Here is a 22,280-nt window from a genome sequence, read left to right on the forward strand (position 1 = left end):
GGGAGATCTGACTCCAACCAGAGAACTCTACCAAATGACAATTATCTGCCTCCCACATATTCAAGATATTCAGAGAAGACTAGTGCCTCTGTACTCTGAGGGATTGCTTATCCCTTTTCCAGAATGCTTTGCTTGTATGGTGCCCACCTGATATCTAGTTGTCACCTATGCCTCTCAGAAGCTTTAGTATGCCCACCAGCCTTAATCCAGTGAATTGTCTCAGCAGGCTAGCTAACCCAGGTTGAGCATAACCAACGGACCTCAAACCCATAAGTACATTAGGGGTACATTAAACTTTCCCTGGCAGAAGTGGTATATAAGTACAATTTGTTCCAACAGTCATAGAAGCAGCAGAATCTGTAACTGTGCATTGTTTCCTGCTTGGTTAGACACTGAAGAAGCGAAGGTCATTCACTGCCTCCAGGGCCATCATCACTGTGTTGATCTTTCTCTTCTCATAGGACTTCAACAACTCTGGAAACTAGGGTGAAGCAGATGACTTTGTATAACCTTGCCTTCTTTAAATCCAATTTATGGAGTCAAAAAAGTCATCAGTAATGAGGCCATGGAGTTCAGTCCCATCCTTTTACAGAAGAGGAAAGTGAGGCTGAGAGAGGCAATATGAATTGCCAAGAGTAACACAGCTTGTAATTGTGGCTTAGGTTTCTAACACAAATGTATTGAGTCCAAGTTCAGCTCTCTTTCCATTGTGAGACCCAGCTGCCTCTCAGCACTAGCCTCAGTTTTCCTTTACCTATCAATTTCTCTCTCACCTCTGGTCTCCTATTTCTATTATTCATCCCTCTCCATAATGCTCATACTATAACCATTCTCTTTGTCTTTTTCTCTGTTACCCTACCCTCTCATTCTCTCTCTATTCTTTTCCCTTTTATTCCCTCCCTCCTTAGAAGGTATTTTCCTCTCTCTCACTTGCTTTCCTTCTACTCAAATACTAAATGGCCTTTTCCTTCTCTCTCCATCACCAATATAATCATGAATTTAAAAGTGCAAGGATTATTATTGGCCACTGAGTCCATTCCCAACATTTTAGAGCAGAAGAACCTGAGGTTTAGAAATTCTAAGTGTTGCATACCTAAAAGGTTTGTGAAGCAGAATTCAAACTCAGATCTTTCTAAATCCTACTCTATCCATAGTATTCTATCTACTACTTTCTGTCTAAACCCCAGGGAATGAGAGGATAAGAACTGAGTACTGCAATGACAATGCAGGCGGCTGAAGCAGGTGAAGCATTTAGAACTTGGTCAAACATTGAAGATGTGAAGGTCATCCACAGCAGCCCAGGCCATCACCATCCTCTTTTCTTTTGCTTTGCCACTGGACATTGATGACTGGAAGAGAGAGTGAAACTGAAAACTTTCTGCAACATGGCCTCACTTGAATCCAATTCAGGCACAAGTCAAGACATTATATAAGTCAAGATATCTCATGATGTCATCAGTCTTTTTCGAGAATGAAGGACATATAACAATCTATTATGACACCCAACTACCTCCCTACCATCCTCTATTGTACACTTTTTAAAAAATGTCCCTCTATTCCTTTCAGTATCTTTCAGTCACCCACCAAAGATGTCTCTTCACTTTCTCCCACAACCTCATTACCAAGTAGCATTTTCCACCCAAACCCAACTGAAGACTTCACAATGAAATTCTAAATACTAATTTGATCAAAGGACAAATCTGAGAGAGAAACAATATTTATATGAAAGTAAAGGATAATGATGAGACAACATACCTGAATTTGAGAGATGCATCCAAAGCAGCCCCCAAGACAAAAGTTGACACCTTAAATACACATTAACAAAATTAAAAAGTTAGAATTAATGACACAAATGTTCATTTTGTAAAATTAGAAAGTCAACAAAGAAATAATACTAAAAGAAGCCCCAAATTTGAGATTATCAGAGCAGAAAAAGATATACTGCAGGACAAAAATGATATAAATTATAAAGAAAAGTTACTTCTTTGAAAATACTATTAAAATTGATAAGCTTCAAGCTAACTTGATTAAAAAGAAGAGGTGTGAAAATCAGCTGAGCCAAACATTTTTTCTTGGGTGTTTTCTCTCTCTTCCCTTCTCTTCCTCTCTTCTCTCTCTATCTCTGTTTCTTGTTCTATGTGTGACTTCCTCTTTCTCTCTTATTCTGTCTCAGCCCGACTCTGACTCTTTAGCTTCTTTTTCTTACCACGTAACCTTTTCATCTGTCCTTCACCCCCAGCTGTCCTTCCCTTGGATTTTCTCCCTTTCCTTTGTCCATGCTCCTCCCTTTTCTCTGCCCTCCTCAAAAACCTTCTCTATTACAGTCTCTTTCACTCCACTCCATCCATACCAAGTGGTATTTCCCTTTCTTCTGTATCATGATCAGAGAATTATAGATTAACAGTTTGAAAAGACCTCCATGATGACCACTGAGCCCAACCTTATTATTTTAGAATGAAAGAAATGAGATTGAGATGAGTTTAAATGAGTTATATCCAGGGTAGCACAGCCTAGTTTCTGAGTCAAGATTGGTATTCAGAACATACTGACTTCTATTAGAGGACTCTGTCCATTCTGAGACCTAGATGCCTCACTCTACAATCCTCAATTCCCTCCCTTAAGCCCAGAGGTCCTTTCCCTCTAGCTCTCTTCCCTCCTCAAAGCTTTTCCCCTTCAACTCTCATTCTTCTCTAACCCCATTCTCATGGAGGTTTTCCATTCTCTTTCAGTTACTCATAGCATCATAGAGTTGGAAAGAATTCCATCATTTTATACTGCAAGAAGCTGAGGCTAAGTGAGGTCAAAAGATTTATCTGAGGTCACACAGATGGACATGACTGAGGCAGGATGTGAACTCAAGTAGTTCTTCAAGTTAATGGAATAGGGCCCAATCCACCACGACAGAAATGTTCCATCCCTAGTGGTGCCTTCCCTTCCATTAATTTCTCTCTCTTTTTTCCCTCAGTGATCCCTTACTTTTGGCCCTCTTCTCCCTCTCCAATGGTCCATAGGACTAATGTTTTCTATTTATAGAAGAGGAAACTGGGGCTGAGAGTAGTTGAGAGATTATTATTGCTCAGCAGTCTTTCCCCTAGTTTTCTCTCCCCTCCTTAAGGGCCATTCTCCCATCAATTCTCTCTCTCTCTCTCTCTCTCTCTCTCTCTCTCTCTCTCTCTCTCTCTCTCTCCTCCAACCCCATTCTCATTAAAATACTTCCTTCTCTTTCAGTTATTCATAGCATCATACAGCTGGAAAGGACTCGGAAGGCTGTTAAATCCCATCATTTTATACTGGAGGAAACGGCAGCTGAGTGAGGTCAAAAGTTCTAACTCATTGTCCTGCCTCAGGTCTCTCTCCTCTCCAATCTTACCACCCAAAGAATGTTATTCCTAATGCATGGGATTGGCCATACTATTGCTCTATACAAATGACAGTTGTTATTAATGTCATCTGGAATACTGCACCCATTTCAGAGAATCACAGTTTAAGACATATTTATAAATTAAATAAAGGATGGCTTGAAAAGGACACAGCTGAGTTTTCGTCTAATGCTCCTCAAATTTTCAAAAATGATAAAACATAGAAAAGGTCCATGCTGGGGAAGCTGTGAAAAAACAGGCACACTAATATACTGTTAGTGGAGTTGTGAATTGGTTTTACTGTTGTGGAAAATAATTTGGCGGTATGCCATAAAAAATCACTAAAATTGCTCATAATTTTTGACCTAGAGATTTCACTGCTGGGGATATACACCAAGAACCTCAAAAACACAAAGAAAGGCACCTCAATGTAGAAAAAATTTGAGGCAACTCTTTTTCTGGTTGTATAAACAAATGGTAACAAAATAAGTGGCTATAAAATTTTAATGGCTCAGCGAATTATGGGATGAGAATATAATGAAATACTCTTGAAGAATAAGAAATGACATATATGTCAAGGAACGCCAACACCTACCAACCCCTATGCCTCTTCTCCCATCTATAGAATATTTTTTATTAACAATCATCTACAGATGTATTGGAGGCAGTTTATATAAAGATATTTGTAATGAACAGGCAAGGCTTCAACAAAGAATCCATAGTGACTACATTGTTGCTGAACATATGGAATACTATATCTCACCAGTATTGTTATTTGTGTAATATAAAAGTGCATCTAGAGCAAAAACTGTCTGAAAGATTCTCTTCAAACAGGTGTTTTCCATCTACATATAAAAGGTATGCAAGATTCTTTGAAAGGTATAAGAACAGAGGTAAACTTGTTCAACAACTCTCAAATGATAAGTAAAGGCAAGGCACAAAGAAAGAAGTATATTTTCCAAAGACACTCACCTCTAACAGGGAGATCCTACACAGGCTCCAAAATGAAGAGGAATTCTCTAGAAATGAAGAGGATTTCTGCTCCTCTTGGAATCTGACATTTTACGGATTGCATTGGAACACTTTTGCAACTGCTGTAAAGAGATCATTAAGTAAAAAAAAAAGTTTCAATTCACTATTCATGAAGGAAAACCCAAGTGGATGAGTAACATCTGTTATCAAGATTTTGCTATACAGCTGAAACCTGGGTAAATTAATCAGGAACCACAAAAAACTGATCCTTTTTACCTTGAGAGGCTTTTAGAGCCCCCAAAAGGGAAAAAGTAATTCTCAAAAATTCCTTTTTACCTCAGAATAGTCGCGTTTTTCTCAAAAGAGGAAACACAAACTTAGAAACACATGGATTCCAGCTTAGGAAGCATGTGGATTCTAGTGTTTTTTACACTTAGCAGCTTCTTAATCCTATACTTAGCCTCAGACCAAAGGTTCCTAGCCTGCCCCCCACCCAAAAGTTAGTTAACTCTTTTTTTAAAAAACCCTTACCTTCCATCTTGGAGTCTACTGTGTATTGGCTCCAAGGCAGAAGAGTGGTAAGGGTAGGCAATGGGGGTCAAGAGACTTGCCCAGGATCACAAAGCTGGGAAGTGTCTGGAGCCAGATTTGAACCTAAGACGTCCCATTTGTAGGCCTGGCTCTCAATCCACTGAGCTACCCAGCTGCCCCTAAATTAACTCTTGAAGTGTGACATACCTTAAAATGTGAAGTACTTAAAGGAACCACACCCTTACTTGTGAATTTTCACCCTCTGTCCTTAACCCCTAACCAAAGAAAACCTAGCCAGTATCGTCATCTACTGGCAAAAACTAGAATTACAAGCCATATAAAATATAATTAGATAAAGCAACATGAATGCCACTGTATTAGAAAGTCTTCTAGTTATCACCCAATTAGGAAACTTTAAGGTTTTGGAATACCTCATTCTCCTTATGTTATTAGGAAACTTTATTTTCCAAATGATTAATGTTAAAAAACAAAAGGTTGCCATAAGACAAATGCAAGCTAACATGGAAATTCTCAAACACTGCTTGTACAGCCTAATGGAAAAGGAGGATTCCAAATAAATAATGTCTAATTTTTCTAAGCCTGTTCCTGAACTCCCAAGAGAGGAAAATCCTATTTCTCCTGAAATAGATGGATATGTCTGAGATAATGATCCTCCTCTCTGATGTTGTATACCTCCTAACTAAACTTTCATCCCCTCCCCCTTCTCCCAGCCAACAACCAATCCCAGAAAACTTCATCCTCCTACATTACAAATTCCTACTGATACTGCCACAGTAAACACACAAATAACTACAAGGAAATCAAGACTAGAGAGAGATTATGATTCCTATGATGGCCTTTACCCCTTAAGGGATGTGTCCACAATAGGACATGATGGGGATGTGATTACATTAAAACATACGCCTTTTACAACTCAAGATATATCTTGAGTTGGGAATTAAAACAAAATACCCCTCCTTATGAAGAACAACCAATAACAGTATTCAAAAAGATGGATGATATCTTTTTTCATTATGACCCCTCTTATAAAGAAATAGAAAAATTGCTCCAGGCTTTTCTAATGGAATGTGAGAGAAATAAAATTATCTCTCATGTTAACAAAGCCTGAGGACACAATGCAGTACACTGGCCATCCAAAGAGGCTAAATGGCAGTATAACAACCCCAAAGAATATACACAATCATGTTGTGCTAGGGATGCTATTCTCAGATTGATGCAAGAATGTGCCAAAAAGGCACATGCCTGGACCAAATTTAAAGGCCTTACACAATCCGATGATGAGACACCCTACCAATTCATGGATATGCTAATTGAGCTGGGAGGTAGATACATGGACCTTGACATTTCTTTTTTTTTTAAACCCTTGTACTTCGGTGTATTGTCTCATAGGTGGAAGAGTGGTAAGGGTGGGCAATGGGGGTCAAGTGACTTGCCCAGGGTCACACAGCTGGGAAGTGGCTGAGGCCGGGTTTGAACCTAGGACCTCCTGTCTCTAGGCCTGACTCTCACTCCACTGAGCTACCCAGCTGCCCCCGGACCTTGACATTTCTACTGAAAAAGATATAAGACAAATAAGGGAACAATTTGTCAATAACTCTCATAGAAAGGCCCAGAATTACTTTAAAACACATTGTGTTAGATGGCCTGAAATGGATCTTGAGGAGTTAAGGAAAACTGCTGTTTTTGTCTCAAAAGGTCATAAAGAAAACAGGATGAAACTAATAATTTACTGACCAAAATACAAAAGGAACAAAAATCTTTAAGTAATAGAATGGATAAACATGAAATAGGGCATGATACTCAATCAATGGCAATTGCCTCTCTCCAAGAATCTAACGATTGATCCCTTAACTGCCACTTCTGTGAGAAGAAGGGCCATACAATGCTAAACTGTAAGAATTTGTTAAGAGTAATCAGAAATAATACCCAGTTGAATAATAACTATAGAAATAACTATAGAAATAAAAATCATAATAATACCTTCAGGAATCATAACTTAAGAATGATAAAAATCCTAGAAATATAAATTGGGAAGATGACAACTGATAACAAATGACCCCACAACAATGTCTCTTAAGTGTAGCTTGCCCCCAAACTACACAAGGTGCTAGTGCCCCTCAGGGAGGAGCCCAAGGAACTACCAAAATATTATGAAGGTGTGATGGGGGGAAAGGGCCATGGAATCAAAAAGGGAAACCTTTGACTTTCTATACCCTGATGCTTTAATGCCAATTGTCCCTATACATTCCCCCTCTTCCACATAGCAATGAACCTTATGTGATTCTTAAAGTTGGAAATTCATATTATAATAGTCTTTTGGATACAGGAGCATTTAGATCAGTCCAGATGAGTAAACCAGATGAAAACTGTAACAATACTGGCTCTCAAAAAGTAGTAGGTGTATCTGGAAAACCTCAAAACGTCCCAAAACTTTCTCCTCACATGGTACATGTGGGACGCCTAACTTTGGAACATTAATTTCTTTTAATGCCTGGATCCCCTATAAATTTACTGGGAAGAGATCTTTTATGCAAGCTTAGAGCCACAATAACCTGCTCTCCAGATGGCTCTATGTCATTAGAAATATCCGAGGAATCTTTAAATTTGCTCCCTGTACTTCTCTCAGAGAGCCAGGAGGTGAATGAGCCTCCCACCTTGGGAATACCTACTGACATCCCTGAGTCCCTTTGGGCCACATCTTCTTCCAATGTAGGTCTACTTAAATCAGCAGTTCCTGTTCAAATTAAGACAAAAGGAGGTCCATCTCCCTCCATTCCTCAATACCCTCTATCAAAAGAAGTGATTGAGGGAATCACCCCAGTAATAAATTCAATAATTGAACAAGGAATTCCATGTAAATTGGAATATAATACACCTATTTTACCTGTTAAAAAGCCAAAAATAGGCCCAAATGGAAAAGCCCAATATCACTTTGTCCAAGACCTAAGAGGTGTAAATAATCATGTCATAAAAAGACATCCTGTGGTTTCAAACCCAAACACAATAATTTCCTCTATTCCCAGTACAGCCATTTACTTTACAGTAGTGGACCTGTGCTCAGCCTTTTTCTCAATTCCTATTCATGAAAATTCCAGAAATATATTTGCTTTTTCCTGGAAAGGTTCCCATACACATGGACTTGTTTGCCTCAAGGGTATGTAGAAAGTTCTATCCTCTTTGAACAAATTTTGAGCCAAGACACAGATAATATAAAATTTAAAAATAGTAAATTAATTAAATATGTGGATGATTTGCTCTTAGTTTCACCAAATGCTATAGCATGTCAAGAAGATAGTAAACATCTTCTTTTAGAATTACATAAAAGAGGCCACAAGATATCAAAAGAAAAGGTTCAGTGGTGTCTCCCCAAAGTGGAATATGTAGGGTTCATTTTAACTGCTGGTGCCCATTATATTTCTCCTAAGTGCATTGAAAATATTCAAAAATTGAGAGATCCTGCCACTAAGAAACAGTTAAGAGCAATCTTAGGAGCAACAGGTTTTTGTAGACAATGGATCCCTTGCTATGGGGAAATTACTAGGCCCCTTATAGTACTAACAAGAAATTCAGTCCCTGAACTGCTTAAATTAGAGCCAGAACACTGGTCAGCTCTATCAAATCTAAAACAGGCTATCCTGTCTGCCCCTGCTCTAGGCATTCCAGATTACAACAAACCATTTACTTTATAGGTACATAAGTGAAGGGGGTAGCTTCAGGTGTTTTAACTCAAACTTTGGGACCTTATCAGTGTCCAAATGCTTATTATTCAGCCCAGCTGGACCCAGTAGCTGCAGGAGCACCACCATGTCTTAGAGGCATAGCTGCCACAGCTTTATTAGTAACAAAAAACTGTTGATCTAGTTTTGGGATGCCCATTAACAATCATGTGCCCACATGAAGTAGAAGCACTGTTGCTAAGACATAGAACACAGGCATTTTCTGATCAAAGAATTACAAAGTGTGAAATAACCTTATTAAATAATGAAAATATTACTTTAAAACGTTGCACAACACTTAATCCTGCCACCTTGCTTCCTCATTTACCAGTCTCAGGAGAACCATTACACAATTGTGAAACACTAATGTCCATGGCTAAAAAGCCTCCAGATAATCTCCTGGACACTCCTTTAGACAATCCAGATATAGTCTTATTTACTGATGGTTTCTCTTTTATGAGGGATGGCATACACTACACTGGAGCTACTATAGTTACAGAATTTGCAATTGAGTGGTCAGCTTCACTGCCCTCAAATATAAGTGCTCAAGGCACAGAACTCATAGCCCTAAAACATGTCTGTATAATTGCCAAAGATAAAAAGGCAACAATTTATACAGATTCTAAATATGTATTTGGAATTTGCCATTCAGTGGGTATGTTATGGCTTCAGAGAGGATTTTTAACCTCAGCTGGAAAATCTATAGCTAATGCAAAAGATATTAATGAAGTTCTTTCTGCTCTCCAGCTACCCGAAGCCCTAGCTGTAGTTCACTCCTCTGCCCATACAGGTGGCACTGACACTGTCTCTAGAGGAAATTACCAGGCAGATATTGCTGCAAAGCTATCTGCCATAAGAAGGGCCAGAATTAATTTTAACATTAACAACCAGTGATGACTTAAATTATCACCTTCCTATAATGAAAAGTAAGTCCAAAAATGGAAGCAGAAATTTAAAGCAAAACTGATTAATGGAGTATTGGTATCCTCTGAAGGAAAATCCCTGCTCCCTAGAAGTTTTTATCAACAAATTTGTCAATCTATTCATAAAAATGGTCATTTTGATACCCAGGGCATCGTGGACTCTGTTAAAAGAGTATGGATAGCTCTTGGAATAACTACTATAGTCTCTAAAGTCTATGCAGCCTGCCCTACCTGCCAAGCATATAACCGACATGCCTTTCATGGAAAAGCTTATGGTGGGCATCCTCTGGCTTACACACCTTTTGAGCACCTGCAAATTGATTACATAACAATGCCAAAGGCTGAACAATATAAATTTTGTCTAGTCATCAACTGACCAGATGGCCAGGAGCATTTCCTACTGCCCGAGCCACAGCAGCTTTTGTTGCCAAGGTATTTTAAAAGAAATCATTCCTCGTTTTGGCCTTCTCACACCTATTGATTCGGACAGGGGAAGTCAAATTACTGATTCAGTTTTATCTGAAATATATTCTTGTTTGGGGATAACTCCCAAATTCCATGTACCATATCACCCTCAGAGCTCAGGCCAAGTTGAAAGGATGAATAGAGAACTTAAAACTATGATTGGCAAATTATGCACTGAGACACATTTAAAATGGCCTGAAATTCTCCCTCTGCCACTATTTTATCTTATAAGCAGGCCCAGAGGAGATTTACACATCTCACCATATGAGATGTTTTTTTGGACATCCCCCCTCTATACGCTAAGCCTTTTCTCCTGCATATACATCACTATTAAGGGGAGATACTTCTATTGCTTCCTATATAAAGGAATTACATCATAAACTGGCTGGATTTCCCTCAGTTGAGGATTAATTAGATCTACCTGGATTGAACTAGGGGATCAGAGAAAATTACCTAGTGTGTTAGATTACTTATCCTATCTTATTCTCTCTCTCATTTCCTTATTTCATCTTCCTCTCCTCATTTGTAAATAAACTTCCATAAAAGTCATTTTGACTTGAGGTTATTCTTTAATTGGGGATTGATAATTATTCAATTCCCTGGCAACCAATCTTTTAATATTAACCCAATCAAACCCCCTTTTTACACCTTATAAATTACAGGGGAGTCATTTTCTATTTGCCACTTAAAAACATTGATTTGGAAGGAAATCACTGGCCATCAAATTGAAATTCATCTTTATTCAGAGAAGGAAACACTGTCTATGAGATATTAAAAAGTTACCTTGGAAACCTACCTTCATAGTGATGGTATTTGAACTCAAGTAGTTGCAACTCCAAAATTCGGAACTCTTCATTTAGCATAAGGATATCTTCAGGACTTCCCCATCAAGCCTAAGAAATGTCTTCTGTCTTCATTCTTCAAAGTCACACCTCAGAAGGACCAGCAGACCCTCAGGCATCTCTCTCTGAAGGGATGGCTTCACCAGTCTCCATTTATTACCAGGATACACTCAGGACATCTTCATCTAGTCCTCTCACTGACTATCCTCCTCCCCAGGGACATGCTTGCTTTTCAGCTTCCTTTACTCCCTGCTCTCCTCCACTCCTGGGATGTACCTCCCTGATGTCAGGGACTATCTTTTTGTTTCCCTATATCTGTATTGCCAGCGCATAGCTTACTGCCTGGCACATATGACAAGCTGAATAAAACTTGTTGAATAACTAACTTATTGTCTCTATACACTATGACTCCTATCTACCTCTCTCCCAATCCCCACAATTAAAGTTTTCTGTCACTCCCCCCCTCACATTTGGTCCCCTACCTATCTCTCACCTCCCTATACTGTGGCCTCTTCTACATTCTCTTGCCAATGACCAAGAGGTCTTTTCTGGCTGATTCAGTACCTTTATTTCTCCTGCTCTCACTGTCTTTTTCATTCCAGCTTTGTCTTTCTCTCTTTGACTCTCTCCAGCTACATTTCTGTCATGTCCCACAAGCTTCTTCTCTCTTCCTTTTTCACTTTCCCTATCCCTGCTCTACAAAAACTCTTCCTACTACTTCTCCTCCCTCCTTAAAACCTACTATCTTATTCTTAATCCCAATGAATAACATATGCTCTGTTCCCTTGCTTTTTATCTCTCATGTCATCATAGATTAGAAGCTGGAAGGAATCTCTGGGGCTATGGAATCCATCCCCAACTTTATAGAGCAAAGGAAAGTGAGGCTTGGATGGTTTCAGTGACTTTCCCAGCAACAAAGAGCTAACAGGAATGTGTGTGAGGCAGCCTTAGGTCTCAGATAATCCTGCCTTGTAGGAACAATCCACTAAGAGATCTAGCTCTCTGAAACACACATTTCATGCATCTGCCCTTGGAGTGATCCTTTCTTTGGGCTTTCTCCTCACTCAGACTCTATACCCCCTACTTCTATCTCTCATCTTCCTGTCCAACACACAGGGGCTTTCTTTTTGCTCAGTGACACCCATAGGATCATAGAGATGGAGGAACATTAGAGCCAATGAGCTCCAGCACTAACAGTTTTGAAAGGAGGAGACTTAGTTTGAGAGACCTTATGGGAATTGCCCCTGACAGCACAGCATGTCATTGTGGATCCAGATTCAAATTCAAATAGCCTTCATTATAAATGTAGCCCTCCATATACTATCAACACCTGGATTTCTCTCTCCACTGTACCAAGTGGGCCTTACTTTTGAGTATCACTCATTGCTGGGCTTCTACCTGTGGCCTCCTATACTCAAAATCTTCCACAGTGACCTCTTCCCTTACTGCCCTGTTCAACTTAGTGGTGCTCTCTTTCTTTCTTTTTATTTGTATCCTTTTCCATCTGACTGTCTTCCCATCTCTTTTTCCCCTCTAATCTTTACAAACCTCTCCTCCTCAAAATTCTTTCCTCTTGCTCTCATTCTCTTCCTATTTTTTTTCTTTTTTTTGTTCTTTTCTCTCTATAACCAATAGGATCACATATTTAGGCCTAAAAGGAACATTAAGGGATACTGAGTCTAACTCCATTTAAATATAACAGGAGAAGCAGAGACTTGGATGCTCTAAGTGAATCTCCCCATTTCTATTAATAATAATAATAATAATAATGAATGTGAAGTCGAATTTGACCTCAGGTCAACAACACTTCAAAGATCAGAACTCTTAGGACATAGTTCTATAACACATGTAAACTTCCCATTCATATTCTCAGATCTCCCTTCTTTCTATCTCTCCCATCCTTGATGCTCTGTTTCCTCTAATGCCTACTCTCTTCCCCCACCGCAAATCCACAAGGGTTTTTTTATGCTCTCTCTCTCTGCTACCCATGAAATCATAGAGCTTCAGCATCATTAGACACCAATAAGATCAGCGCCAGAATTTTACTAAAAAGAAAACTGAAGCTGACAGTGGTTAAGTAACTTCTCCAGAGTAACAGTGTGTTAGCTGATGAAGTGGTATTTAAACTCAAATAGTTGACTCTAAGTAGAATGCTGTATCCACTAGGATACCTAGCTGGCTTGTGCTACAACTACAAAGTGTCCATTTCCTTTATATTTCTCCCTCACCTGTGGCCTCTCTTCCTCTATTGCTTGCTGTCCTCCACATGTCTTTACCCACTGTCAAGCGGTTCTATTTCTATGTTTCTCCACCTATGTCTCATTTACTGTTTCTTGTTCTCTGGAAGAATTTGCTACCTTTCCCAATAATAAGCCCCATTCCCACTTGGCTTTTCTCTTTGTCTTTCTCCTTTACTCAATGGCTCATTCATTCAGTGTCTTTTCCTTCCCTCTCTTTAGAATTACATGGGAGTTCTTTTCTATTTGTCATTCACAGGCAATTGAGCTGAAAGGAAATTTTGTTGTGGCTGTTTTTGTTGTTCAGTGATTCAGTCCTGTCCAACTCTTTTGAGCCATGGATGTCAGGTTCTTCTATGCTCTCCAATCTCTCAAAGTCTGTCCAAGTCCATGGTTGCTGTTTCCATGACACAGTTGACCAAACTTCAGATTTTTTGGATGTTATCCTTCAAAGAAAGGTTTTACACTCTCTTCTTTCACCTTCATCAGGAAATTATAGACCAAAAAACTGAAATGCATTGTCCAGAGAACCAAAGCTAGTCTATGAGAGATTAAATATCCTGAGAAACCACCTTCACTGAGCCTGAAGTGGAATTTGAACTGCAGCAGTTATGATTCCATCTTTGAGTACTGTTTGTTTCTCATCAGGCTGCCCTCTGTACTCCTGTATCATACCCCAGAAACTGCTTCTGCCTGGAAGGTGTCTTCAAATATCCAAATCATATCACAAAAAGACCAGTAGACTCTTGGTATCTCTCTGTGAAGGGATGGCTCTACTCATCGTTGTCTTCATTTCTTCCCAGGACATCTTCATCTTGCCCCCTCACTGGCTATCCTCCTCCCCAGGACCATGCTCACTTTTTAGCTTCCTTTACTCTGCTCTCTTCTGCCACTTGGATGTACCACCTTGAGGGAAGGGACTCTGTTTCCTTATATTTATATCCCCAGGGCACAGTTTACTGCCTAGTACATATTATAGCCAGAAAAGACATCTCTTAAGTAATTGATATTTCTGTCGTGTCTCACAAACCTTTTCTCCCTTCCATTTCCTCTTTTCTTTTCCCTGCTCTACAAAGATACCTTCCTTCTGCTTCTCTCCCATCCTCAAAACCTACCATCTTAGTCTTAATCTCAGTGAATAATATATTCTCTTGGCTTTATCTCCCTTATCATCAGAGATTAGAAGCTGGAGGGAATCTTTTTGGGCTATGGAGTCCAATACTAGCATGGCTAAGCTTGGTAAGCAAGGGTTGGATAATTTAAGTGACCTGCCCACCACAAAGAGCTAAGCTATTCATGTGTGAGGCAGGATTTGAACTCAGGTAATGTTGACTTCCAAGAAGAGTTCCCTAAGAGATATATAGCTCTGTGAAACACATATTCTGCCTCACTCCCATTCTAATCCTTCTCTGTTTCTCTCTACTCCCTGATACCCGATTTTCTCTAACTTTCTCCTCCTAGTTTAATCCTAAAGGGAGATCCTTTTCTCTCACTGGTATCCAGAGGATCATAGGGGAGGAGTATCATTAGACACCCTCAAATATATCCCCATCATTCTGTTGAGGAGAAAACTGTGGCTGACAATGGTTAAAGTGACTTCTCCAGAGTTAGTGTCAGCCAGAGAGGCCAGAGTGAATTTTAAACAGTAAACTCCAAGGAGAATGCTCTATCCACTAGGACACCAAGCTGGTTTGTCCTACACTTATCACTGTCTCTTCCCTTTCCATGTCTCCTTCATCAGGAATTTCCTTCCTTGATTGTTCATTGTCCTCCACATTGGTCTTTTTCTTCATTTTCTTTCCCATGATCAAGAGGGTTGCTTTCTCTATTTCTGGGTTTATCTCTTTGAGTGTCTGTGTCTCTTGATGACTCTGTCTCTGGTTGCCTTTATCTGCCAGTTTGTTTCTCTCTGATTTTACCTCTATTATTTCTTTCTCTATCTCCCTTTCTTGATCCCTTTCACTTTCTCTCTCCCCTCCCTTTTGACCTCTCATTCTCTAGCTGTCTTCCTCTCCCTCCTTCCTCTCTCTGCTTTTCTTCAAAACCTTTTCCTCCTTGTACCTATTCCCACCCAGTAATAAAAGCTCTTTTCTATCCCCCCCTCTCATATTCTATCTCCTCTCCATAATTCTCTCTCTTTTGCCCTCTTCATCTCCCTCTCTTGCCTTTCTCCTTAAGAGCTTTTTTCCTGCTCTAATTCCCACTCAGTAATCACTGGTCTTTTCTTTTTCTCTTTATCATCAATATGATGACAGATTCAGAGCTGGAAAGGACCTTAAAGGCAATTAAGTCCAACTCCATTGATTGCTGACCTTAGTCTAAAAGAGGACCAAAATTATATCACTGGTGATGTCTCCTGACTTGTGCATGAATTGGATTAAAGTGAGGCAGAGTTGCACAAAATTCTCAGACTCACTCTTTCTTCCAGGGGCTTCAAAGGCTGGCCAAAGCATATGTACTCCGTAGCATCTGCTCTAGCTGCCTTCAAGGCCTTTGAAACAATTTGTACTCATTACCATTTTCTCCAGGGGAAGTCCTCATATGCTTGGGGTAGACACCTTCTTCAACTCACATACGGGTTTGAGGCCTGTCAATTACTCTCAATCTGAGTTTTGTGGCCTCTGCACATGCTACCGTTTCTTGGAGCCACTGTTGGGTGGCATGTGGACATCAAAGGAGGAAAGCATCCTTGAAAAGGGCTCAGCAAGCCCTCACACCTGAGATACTGGTCTTCCCTGAACACCCCATACACCAAACTCCCTTAATAATATAACAGAAGCCAGAGGCTTAGACACTCTAACTGAATTGCCCAGGTTCAACCACTTATTAAATATACTTTGACTAAGGTCATGCTGGCTTCAAAGGCCAGTCTGCTAAGAGACCTAGCTGTGTGACACAGACATTCCTCCCTCCTCTCTTCCCAGAGGTCCCATCCCTGAGTATCTCTCCTCCTGGATGCCCTATTCACTCTAGTTGTAGCACTCTTCCCCTGCCTCTATCCCAAGAGGACAATTTTTTTTTCTCTCTGGATATCGGAGTATCATAAACCTGAAGCATCATTAGATACCATCAAGTCCAGCCCCATAAATATAAAGAGGAGGAAACTGAGGCTGACAATAGTTAAATGACTCCTCCAGAGTCACACAGCTTGTTAGTAGCTGATGTACAGTTCAAACTCAGTCAGCTGCACTAGAGTGTTCTAATCCCTATGACACCAAGCTGACCTGACCTATAAAGGTCAAATGTTCCTTCCCTTTCCAACTCTTCTTTGCCTATGATCTGCTAGCTCTGTTTCTCATGCTGAGGGCTCTTCCCTCACACCCTTGCTTGTTGTCATAAAGTTCTCTTCCTCCCTCTTTCTCTGTGTGTCTCTGTCTCTCTTGCTGTCCCTGTGTCTGGGTCTCTGTTTCTGTCTCTCTCCCACTCACTGTCTTTATCTCCATATCTTCCTGACTGTCCCTCTCTCTTAGTCTCCTCTTTCTCTCTCCCTTCCTTGATCTTTCTCAACAAAAACACTTTTTTCCCTTGCTCTCATTTTCATCCATTAACTAGACTTTTCTTTTTGTCTCTATCACTAATATGCTTAGATTTAGACATGGTGGGCAGCTAGGTGGCACAGTAAATAGAAATTCAGTCTTGGAGTGAGAAGGACCTGAGTCTTAATCTGGTCTTAGACATTTCCTAGCAGTTTGATCTTGGGTAAGTTACACATCCCCAATTCCCTAGTTCTTAAACCTTTTTCTGCATTGGAATCAATACTTAGTATTGAATGTAAGACAGAAGGTAAGGTTTAAAAATATTTAGAGTTGGAAAGAAACTTAGGGGCCACTGAGTCCAACTCAATTAAGAGAGGTAGAAACATTGTCTGAAAGAAGATATGTGAACTGCCTGGGTAACACAGCTTGGCAGTGTGTTTCAGGATTCAAATTCAAAAAGGCTTCATTACAAATGTGGTCCTTCATCTAGTATAAAACCAAGATATCTCCCTCCACAAGGCTCAAGTATCCATTACATTTGTGTATCACTCACTGGTGGGGTTCTACCTGTGGTTTCCTATACTCAAACCCAGCCCCAATCATCTTCTCCCTCAATACTAACCCAACTTAATGTTCCTTCTCTCGCCCTCTAACACACTCTCTCACTCCAAACCTCTCTTCCTCTCCTTATTTACCTCATTCTCTCTCTCCTCAGAAGCTTTTTTCCATCTTCTCATTTCCAACCAATAATAAGTGATCTTTTCTTTTTCTCAATATCAACAATATGAAAATGAATTGAGAATTAGATAGAACCCTAGGGGCTATTGAGTCCAACTCCATTAGAGTATAACAGAAGGAAGAGTCTTAGACTCTCTAACTGAATTGACTACAGTCAAACATTTAGTAACCATATGAAGTGGCACTGAAAAACAGGTCCTTCTGATTTCCAAGTAGAGTATGCTGGGAGACCCAGAAGTTTTGTTCTACATATTGCCTCCACTACACATACTGTGGATGCTTCACTCTGTTTCCTTCTCAGTCTCATTGCCTGATTCACTCTATCTCTTTTCCTCTCCCTTCAATCCCAAGGGACATCCATTTCTCTCTCTGGCTCCCAGAGGATCACAGAGCTTGAGAGTCATTAGACACCATCAAGTCCTGCCCCATAAATATAAAGAGGAGAAAACTGGGGTTGACATAGGTTAAGTGACTTCTCCAAAGTAACGAAGTTTGCCAGCAGTTCATATAGTATTTAAATTCAGAGTCAACCCTGATTATATTGCTCTGACCACTAGGACACATAGCTGGTTTGTGCTACGATGGCCACGTGTCCCATCCTTGCCCATTTTCCTTCAATTGTGGGTTCCTAACTCTGTTGCTCACTGTCTTCCACAATGATATCTCCTCTCATTCCCTTGCCTATTATCAAATGGTTCCCTTTCTCTCTCTGTTTCTGTGATTCTTTATTTCTATGACTATTATTCTTGCTGTGTTTGTCTGTTGTTCTATGTTTCTATATCACTGCCTCTTTCTGATTGTATATCTCTCAATATTCTTATCTCTCTGTTTCTGTCTGTCTCTTAATCTCTCCTCAAAAACTTTTTCCCTTGTATTCATTCCCACTCAAAAATACTTGGCATTTCCTTTTTCGTTCCATCATTAATATAATATGATAATAGATTTAGATCTAGGAGGAACTTTAGGGGGCATTGAACCCAACTTGATTTATATATATATATATACATACATAAAATCTTCTGATAAATATATATAATCTTCTGATTAGAAGAAACAGATTTAATTACTCTAAGTGAACTGTCCAAGGTGAAATATTCATTGTGAATGTGAAGTAGGATTTGAACTCAAGTCATCCTGACTTCCAAAAATAGTCCACTCAGAAACCTAGCTGTCTGCAGAAATCCTTACCTGTTATTTTTTGTGACACTCTGACCCTACAGCAAGTTGTCTTTTCATTTACTCTCTGTCACCAATATGATCAGACACTTAGAGCTGAACTGAACCTTAAGGGCTACTGAGTCCAACCCCATCATTTTAGAGAACAAGAAAGTACCCTAGACAATTTATAGAACTTTCCCAGCATTTCACAGCTAGTAAGTGTGTTGGGAAGCAGAAATTCATCTCAGGTCATCATGATCCTCAACAACACTTTTCTGTCCTTTAGGAGATCCAGCTGGGTCACTTCACACATTGCACCAACCCTCACTTCTAGTGGTCTTTTCTTTCTTTCTCTTCCTCACTGCTAGCTTCCCTCAAAGAAACACAAGGTGCAAAATTTAGAAATATTTCAAACTCAAATGTTCATATGGGCTCCTTGTGCCTTTCAGCTCACACTGGTCTGATCAGCCACAGTCAGATACATTCTACATTGACCTAGACATAGTGATGTCATTTTGGTCCTCTTCTAGTATGAGGACAACCAAAAAAGATAGCTTCCATCCTCACTCTTACTTCTCACATTAATTCCAAAGAGGCTTTCTTTTTCCCTCTCTCTCAATTTTTTTTTAATTTTTAAACCCTTAACTTCTGTGTATTGACTTATAGGTGGAAGAGTGGTAAGGGTAGGCAATGGGGGTCAAGTGACTTGCCCAGGGTCACACAGCTGGGAAGTGTGTGAGGCCGGATTTGAACCTAGGACCTCCCGTCTCTAGGCCTGGCTCTCAATCCACTGAGCTACTCAGCTGCCCCCTCTCTCTCAATTTTAACAATTCATAGAGCTACAGGGACCTTAGAGGTCCTCAAGTCCAGCCACATCTTTTTTACAGAATAGGAAACTGAGACTGACTAAAGCTAACTAACTTGGCCAGGGTAACATGGCTGGTGACAGTGTGTGTCAGAATTGGAACTCAAATAATCTTAACCCCAAGTACAGTGGACATCATGCAACCAGAGGAAGTAGAACATTAGAGTCTTGGGGAAAAGCCAGGGAAATACTCATCCTTGGGAGAGAGTGCCATATTCAAAGTATAGCAGGACAGCAATGTGCCTGCGTTCTAGAATAAGTGGGGGAGCTGGGCTGGTATAAAGGGACTGGCAATGGGGGAAAGCAAGTTTTAAAGGAATTTGACTTGCAAAAAATTGTTTCCCTCAGCTTGAGCTGACCAGAACTATACTTTAGAAAAATCACCTTAGTGATTGAAAACAAGATGGATTGAAGTAGGGACACTGGAGGCAGAGAGACACATCAGCAGCTACTGCAATGGTGCAAGGATGAAGTTCTAAGAGTATGCACCAGAGTAGTGATAGTATCAGAGAACAGAAGGAGGCACAATCAAGAGATGTTAGGAAGGTAAAATTCTCTCTTTCTTTTCTGATTCATATTAATCCAGACCAATTACTGACAACCATAAAATTGCCCCTCTCCATACACCTGATACACTGCTTCGCTGTCCTTTCTTCCTTGCTACTTTCTCAATCTTGCCCCTCTCTCCTTCCCAATCATGTCTTACACCACCTTCGGAGCTACTTTCCTTGTCATCCACTTGTTCTCTTTTGTTAATTTAGGACCATTTTCTCGTCTACCTCAAATTCATTGTAAAACTTTAAAATGCAAAAATGTTTTCCTTAGGCTTTTCTCCACTTTTGGAACTACTAAAGACAAACATTGAAGACAAGCTTCAATTATATCAAGGACTGAGCATCTTCCACTCAGTGAAATCAATTTCCCGACATTAAAGTCATCAATCCTTCACTCTCCTGGGAAGGAAGAAAATGCTCTAAGCCTTAGAGTCTAAAGGATAGGGTGAATTTGGTACCCAAAGTCCACCAACACCTCTTCGCTTCACAAGACCCTAGAACTATGAGAGCACTGCAGGGAAAAAGGCCCTCAACACCATTTGATGGAAGACAAAGCTACAGCTGAGGCACAATGACTGACTGGTAAAGGAAAACACCCCACTCTCTGTTATTGAAAAGTGATCCTACCTCAGGCCTGATGGAGACAACACTGATCTTTCCACCTTGACTTTGGCTGTCTGTTCCACCAACATGGGGAACTGTTTCACTCTCTCCCATCTTTATCACTCCACCACTGACATGAAACTTTACTGCCTTAGACTCTGGGTTCGCCCTACAGCCAATTACTATGAGTTCTCTTTGGCTTGGTCTGTCTCTTTTCCTCTCCCTGTCTCTCCATCTCTGTTTATCTCTCTACCAAGCATTAGACCTTGCTCTGGAACCATCTAATGATACTTCCCTTCGAATTGATCTTTTTCTCTATCCATTTGATTCCCTTCCTTCTCCTCTGTTACCTCTCAGAATCCTACCACCTTGACTGTTGCTCACAACAAATGAGAGGTGTGCATCACCTTTTTTAATGGTAAAAAATTCATTGCTTCAAACTTCAATGGATCCTTAGAACCCACTGGCTTCCATCCCTTCATGTAAGTGGGGAAGGAAGAAAAATATGTATTTATTAAATCTGTAGTGTTTCCCAGAGACTGTGCCACATAAAAGTTAAATTTAATATTTTATCCAGAGAAATTCACTGTGGTGTGACTGCTATGAAAATTTCTGAGGAAACTGAAGTAGAAAGAGGTTAACTGACTTACCCAGGGACACAGAGCTAATATGTGATAGTACTTCTGGAGAGATCTAACCCCCCAAAGCCAATAAGATAATGTGGCATATGTAACAATATATAAACTACAGTGCCATCACAACTTGGTAATATGCAATAAAGAGATGACACAACTCAGAAAATCATTATATAATTGATGTGTCAATCCATAAATTTCTACAAATGGCAAAAGAATCTTCTGCCCCTATCTCTCTCTGGGTCTGAGATAGTCTGTCTGTTTGTCTGTCTGTCTATCTCTCTCTCCTGTACTCCTACCTTGGCCAGAATTAGGAATAAAGGGAAATCAGTGAAAAGCTCCCACTCTTTTCACCCTTTGCCCTTTGGCTGATCAGACCATAGGAAAAAGATCAGCTGGATTTCCAAAGATACAAAATAGATACAATGCTGACAGCATAGTCTCCCTATTACACAGAACAGACAAGCATAAGCAACACTGTTCACAATCTCCTCAAGTCTCAGGACACAAGATCTTTCCCCATAGTTCCAAAGTCTCTTCTCAATGGGTGTAACAGAAAATGAGAAAGGAAAACACTGAGACAATAGATGATATAGGACTATGGTGGTGGCTTGGTTGGTTTCTCATTTGGTCCAATCTACCCACAGGCTGAACTGGTGCTTCAGAACCCAGAGGCTGCACTATAGAAGACACATAAAGACAGTAGGATTCTCCATATAATATGCAAAAAGACACAGCCTGTCCCTGGGCTAACCCAGGAACCAGTGATTGTCAAGGACTCTCACTGTGAGGAGTTCCACCCACAGGCCTTCTGCAGGTCTTCACAAGGGTTTCCCTTCATGACAGGTTCAAGGTCATACATTCACTCACACATTCATTGGCCATCTTCATTCTTACACACTTGCAACCCAACCTAATGGCTTCTTCTGCCACTTTCACTGGGAAAGAACTTTCCTCCAGGTCAAGGAGCATCAGATTCAGACCAGCATCTCTCAGTCTCTGCCCTCTTACTGACCAGTCAAATGAGGTGTCTCCTTGCTTTCTCTCTTCCCTAAGAGAAAACTTGGAAAGCAGGAGTAGGTGCCAAGATTCCTAGCCTTGGTCAAAGACAGTTCTACAAGACAGAAGTGTCCTTCCTGTAAAGCCACAACCAGCAGCCATCTAACCCATCATAATCTTCAGGTG

General features: G+C 40.2%; 1 protein-coding gene across 1 annotated transcript in view; it reads left to right on the top strand.

Annotated features, from left to right (window-relative positions):
• The first annotated feature begins 9,773 nt into the window (after positions 1-9,773).
• The window catches only part of ATP1B4 (ATPase Na+/K+ transporting family member beta 4), an 82,296-nt gene continuing 69,789 nt past the window's right edge, over positions 9,774-22,280 (top strand). The window contains exon 1 of the mRNA XM_044682663.1: positions 9,774-9,797. Coding sequence (XP_044538598.1) covers positions 9,774-9,797 — 24 coding nt within the window. The remainder of the gene's footprint in view (positions 9,798-22,280) is intronic.

The sequence above is a fragment of the Gracilinanus agilis genome, chromosome X, assembly GCF_016433145.1.
Source record: "Gracilinanus agilis isolate LMUSP501 chromosome X, AgileGrace, whole genome shotgun sequence".
In the NCBI taxonomy this organism is placed as follows: Eukaryota; Metazoa; Chordata; class Mammalia; order Didelphimorphia; family Didelphidae; genus Gracilinanus; species Gracilinanus agilis.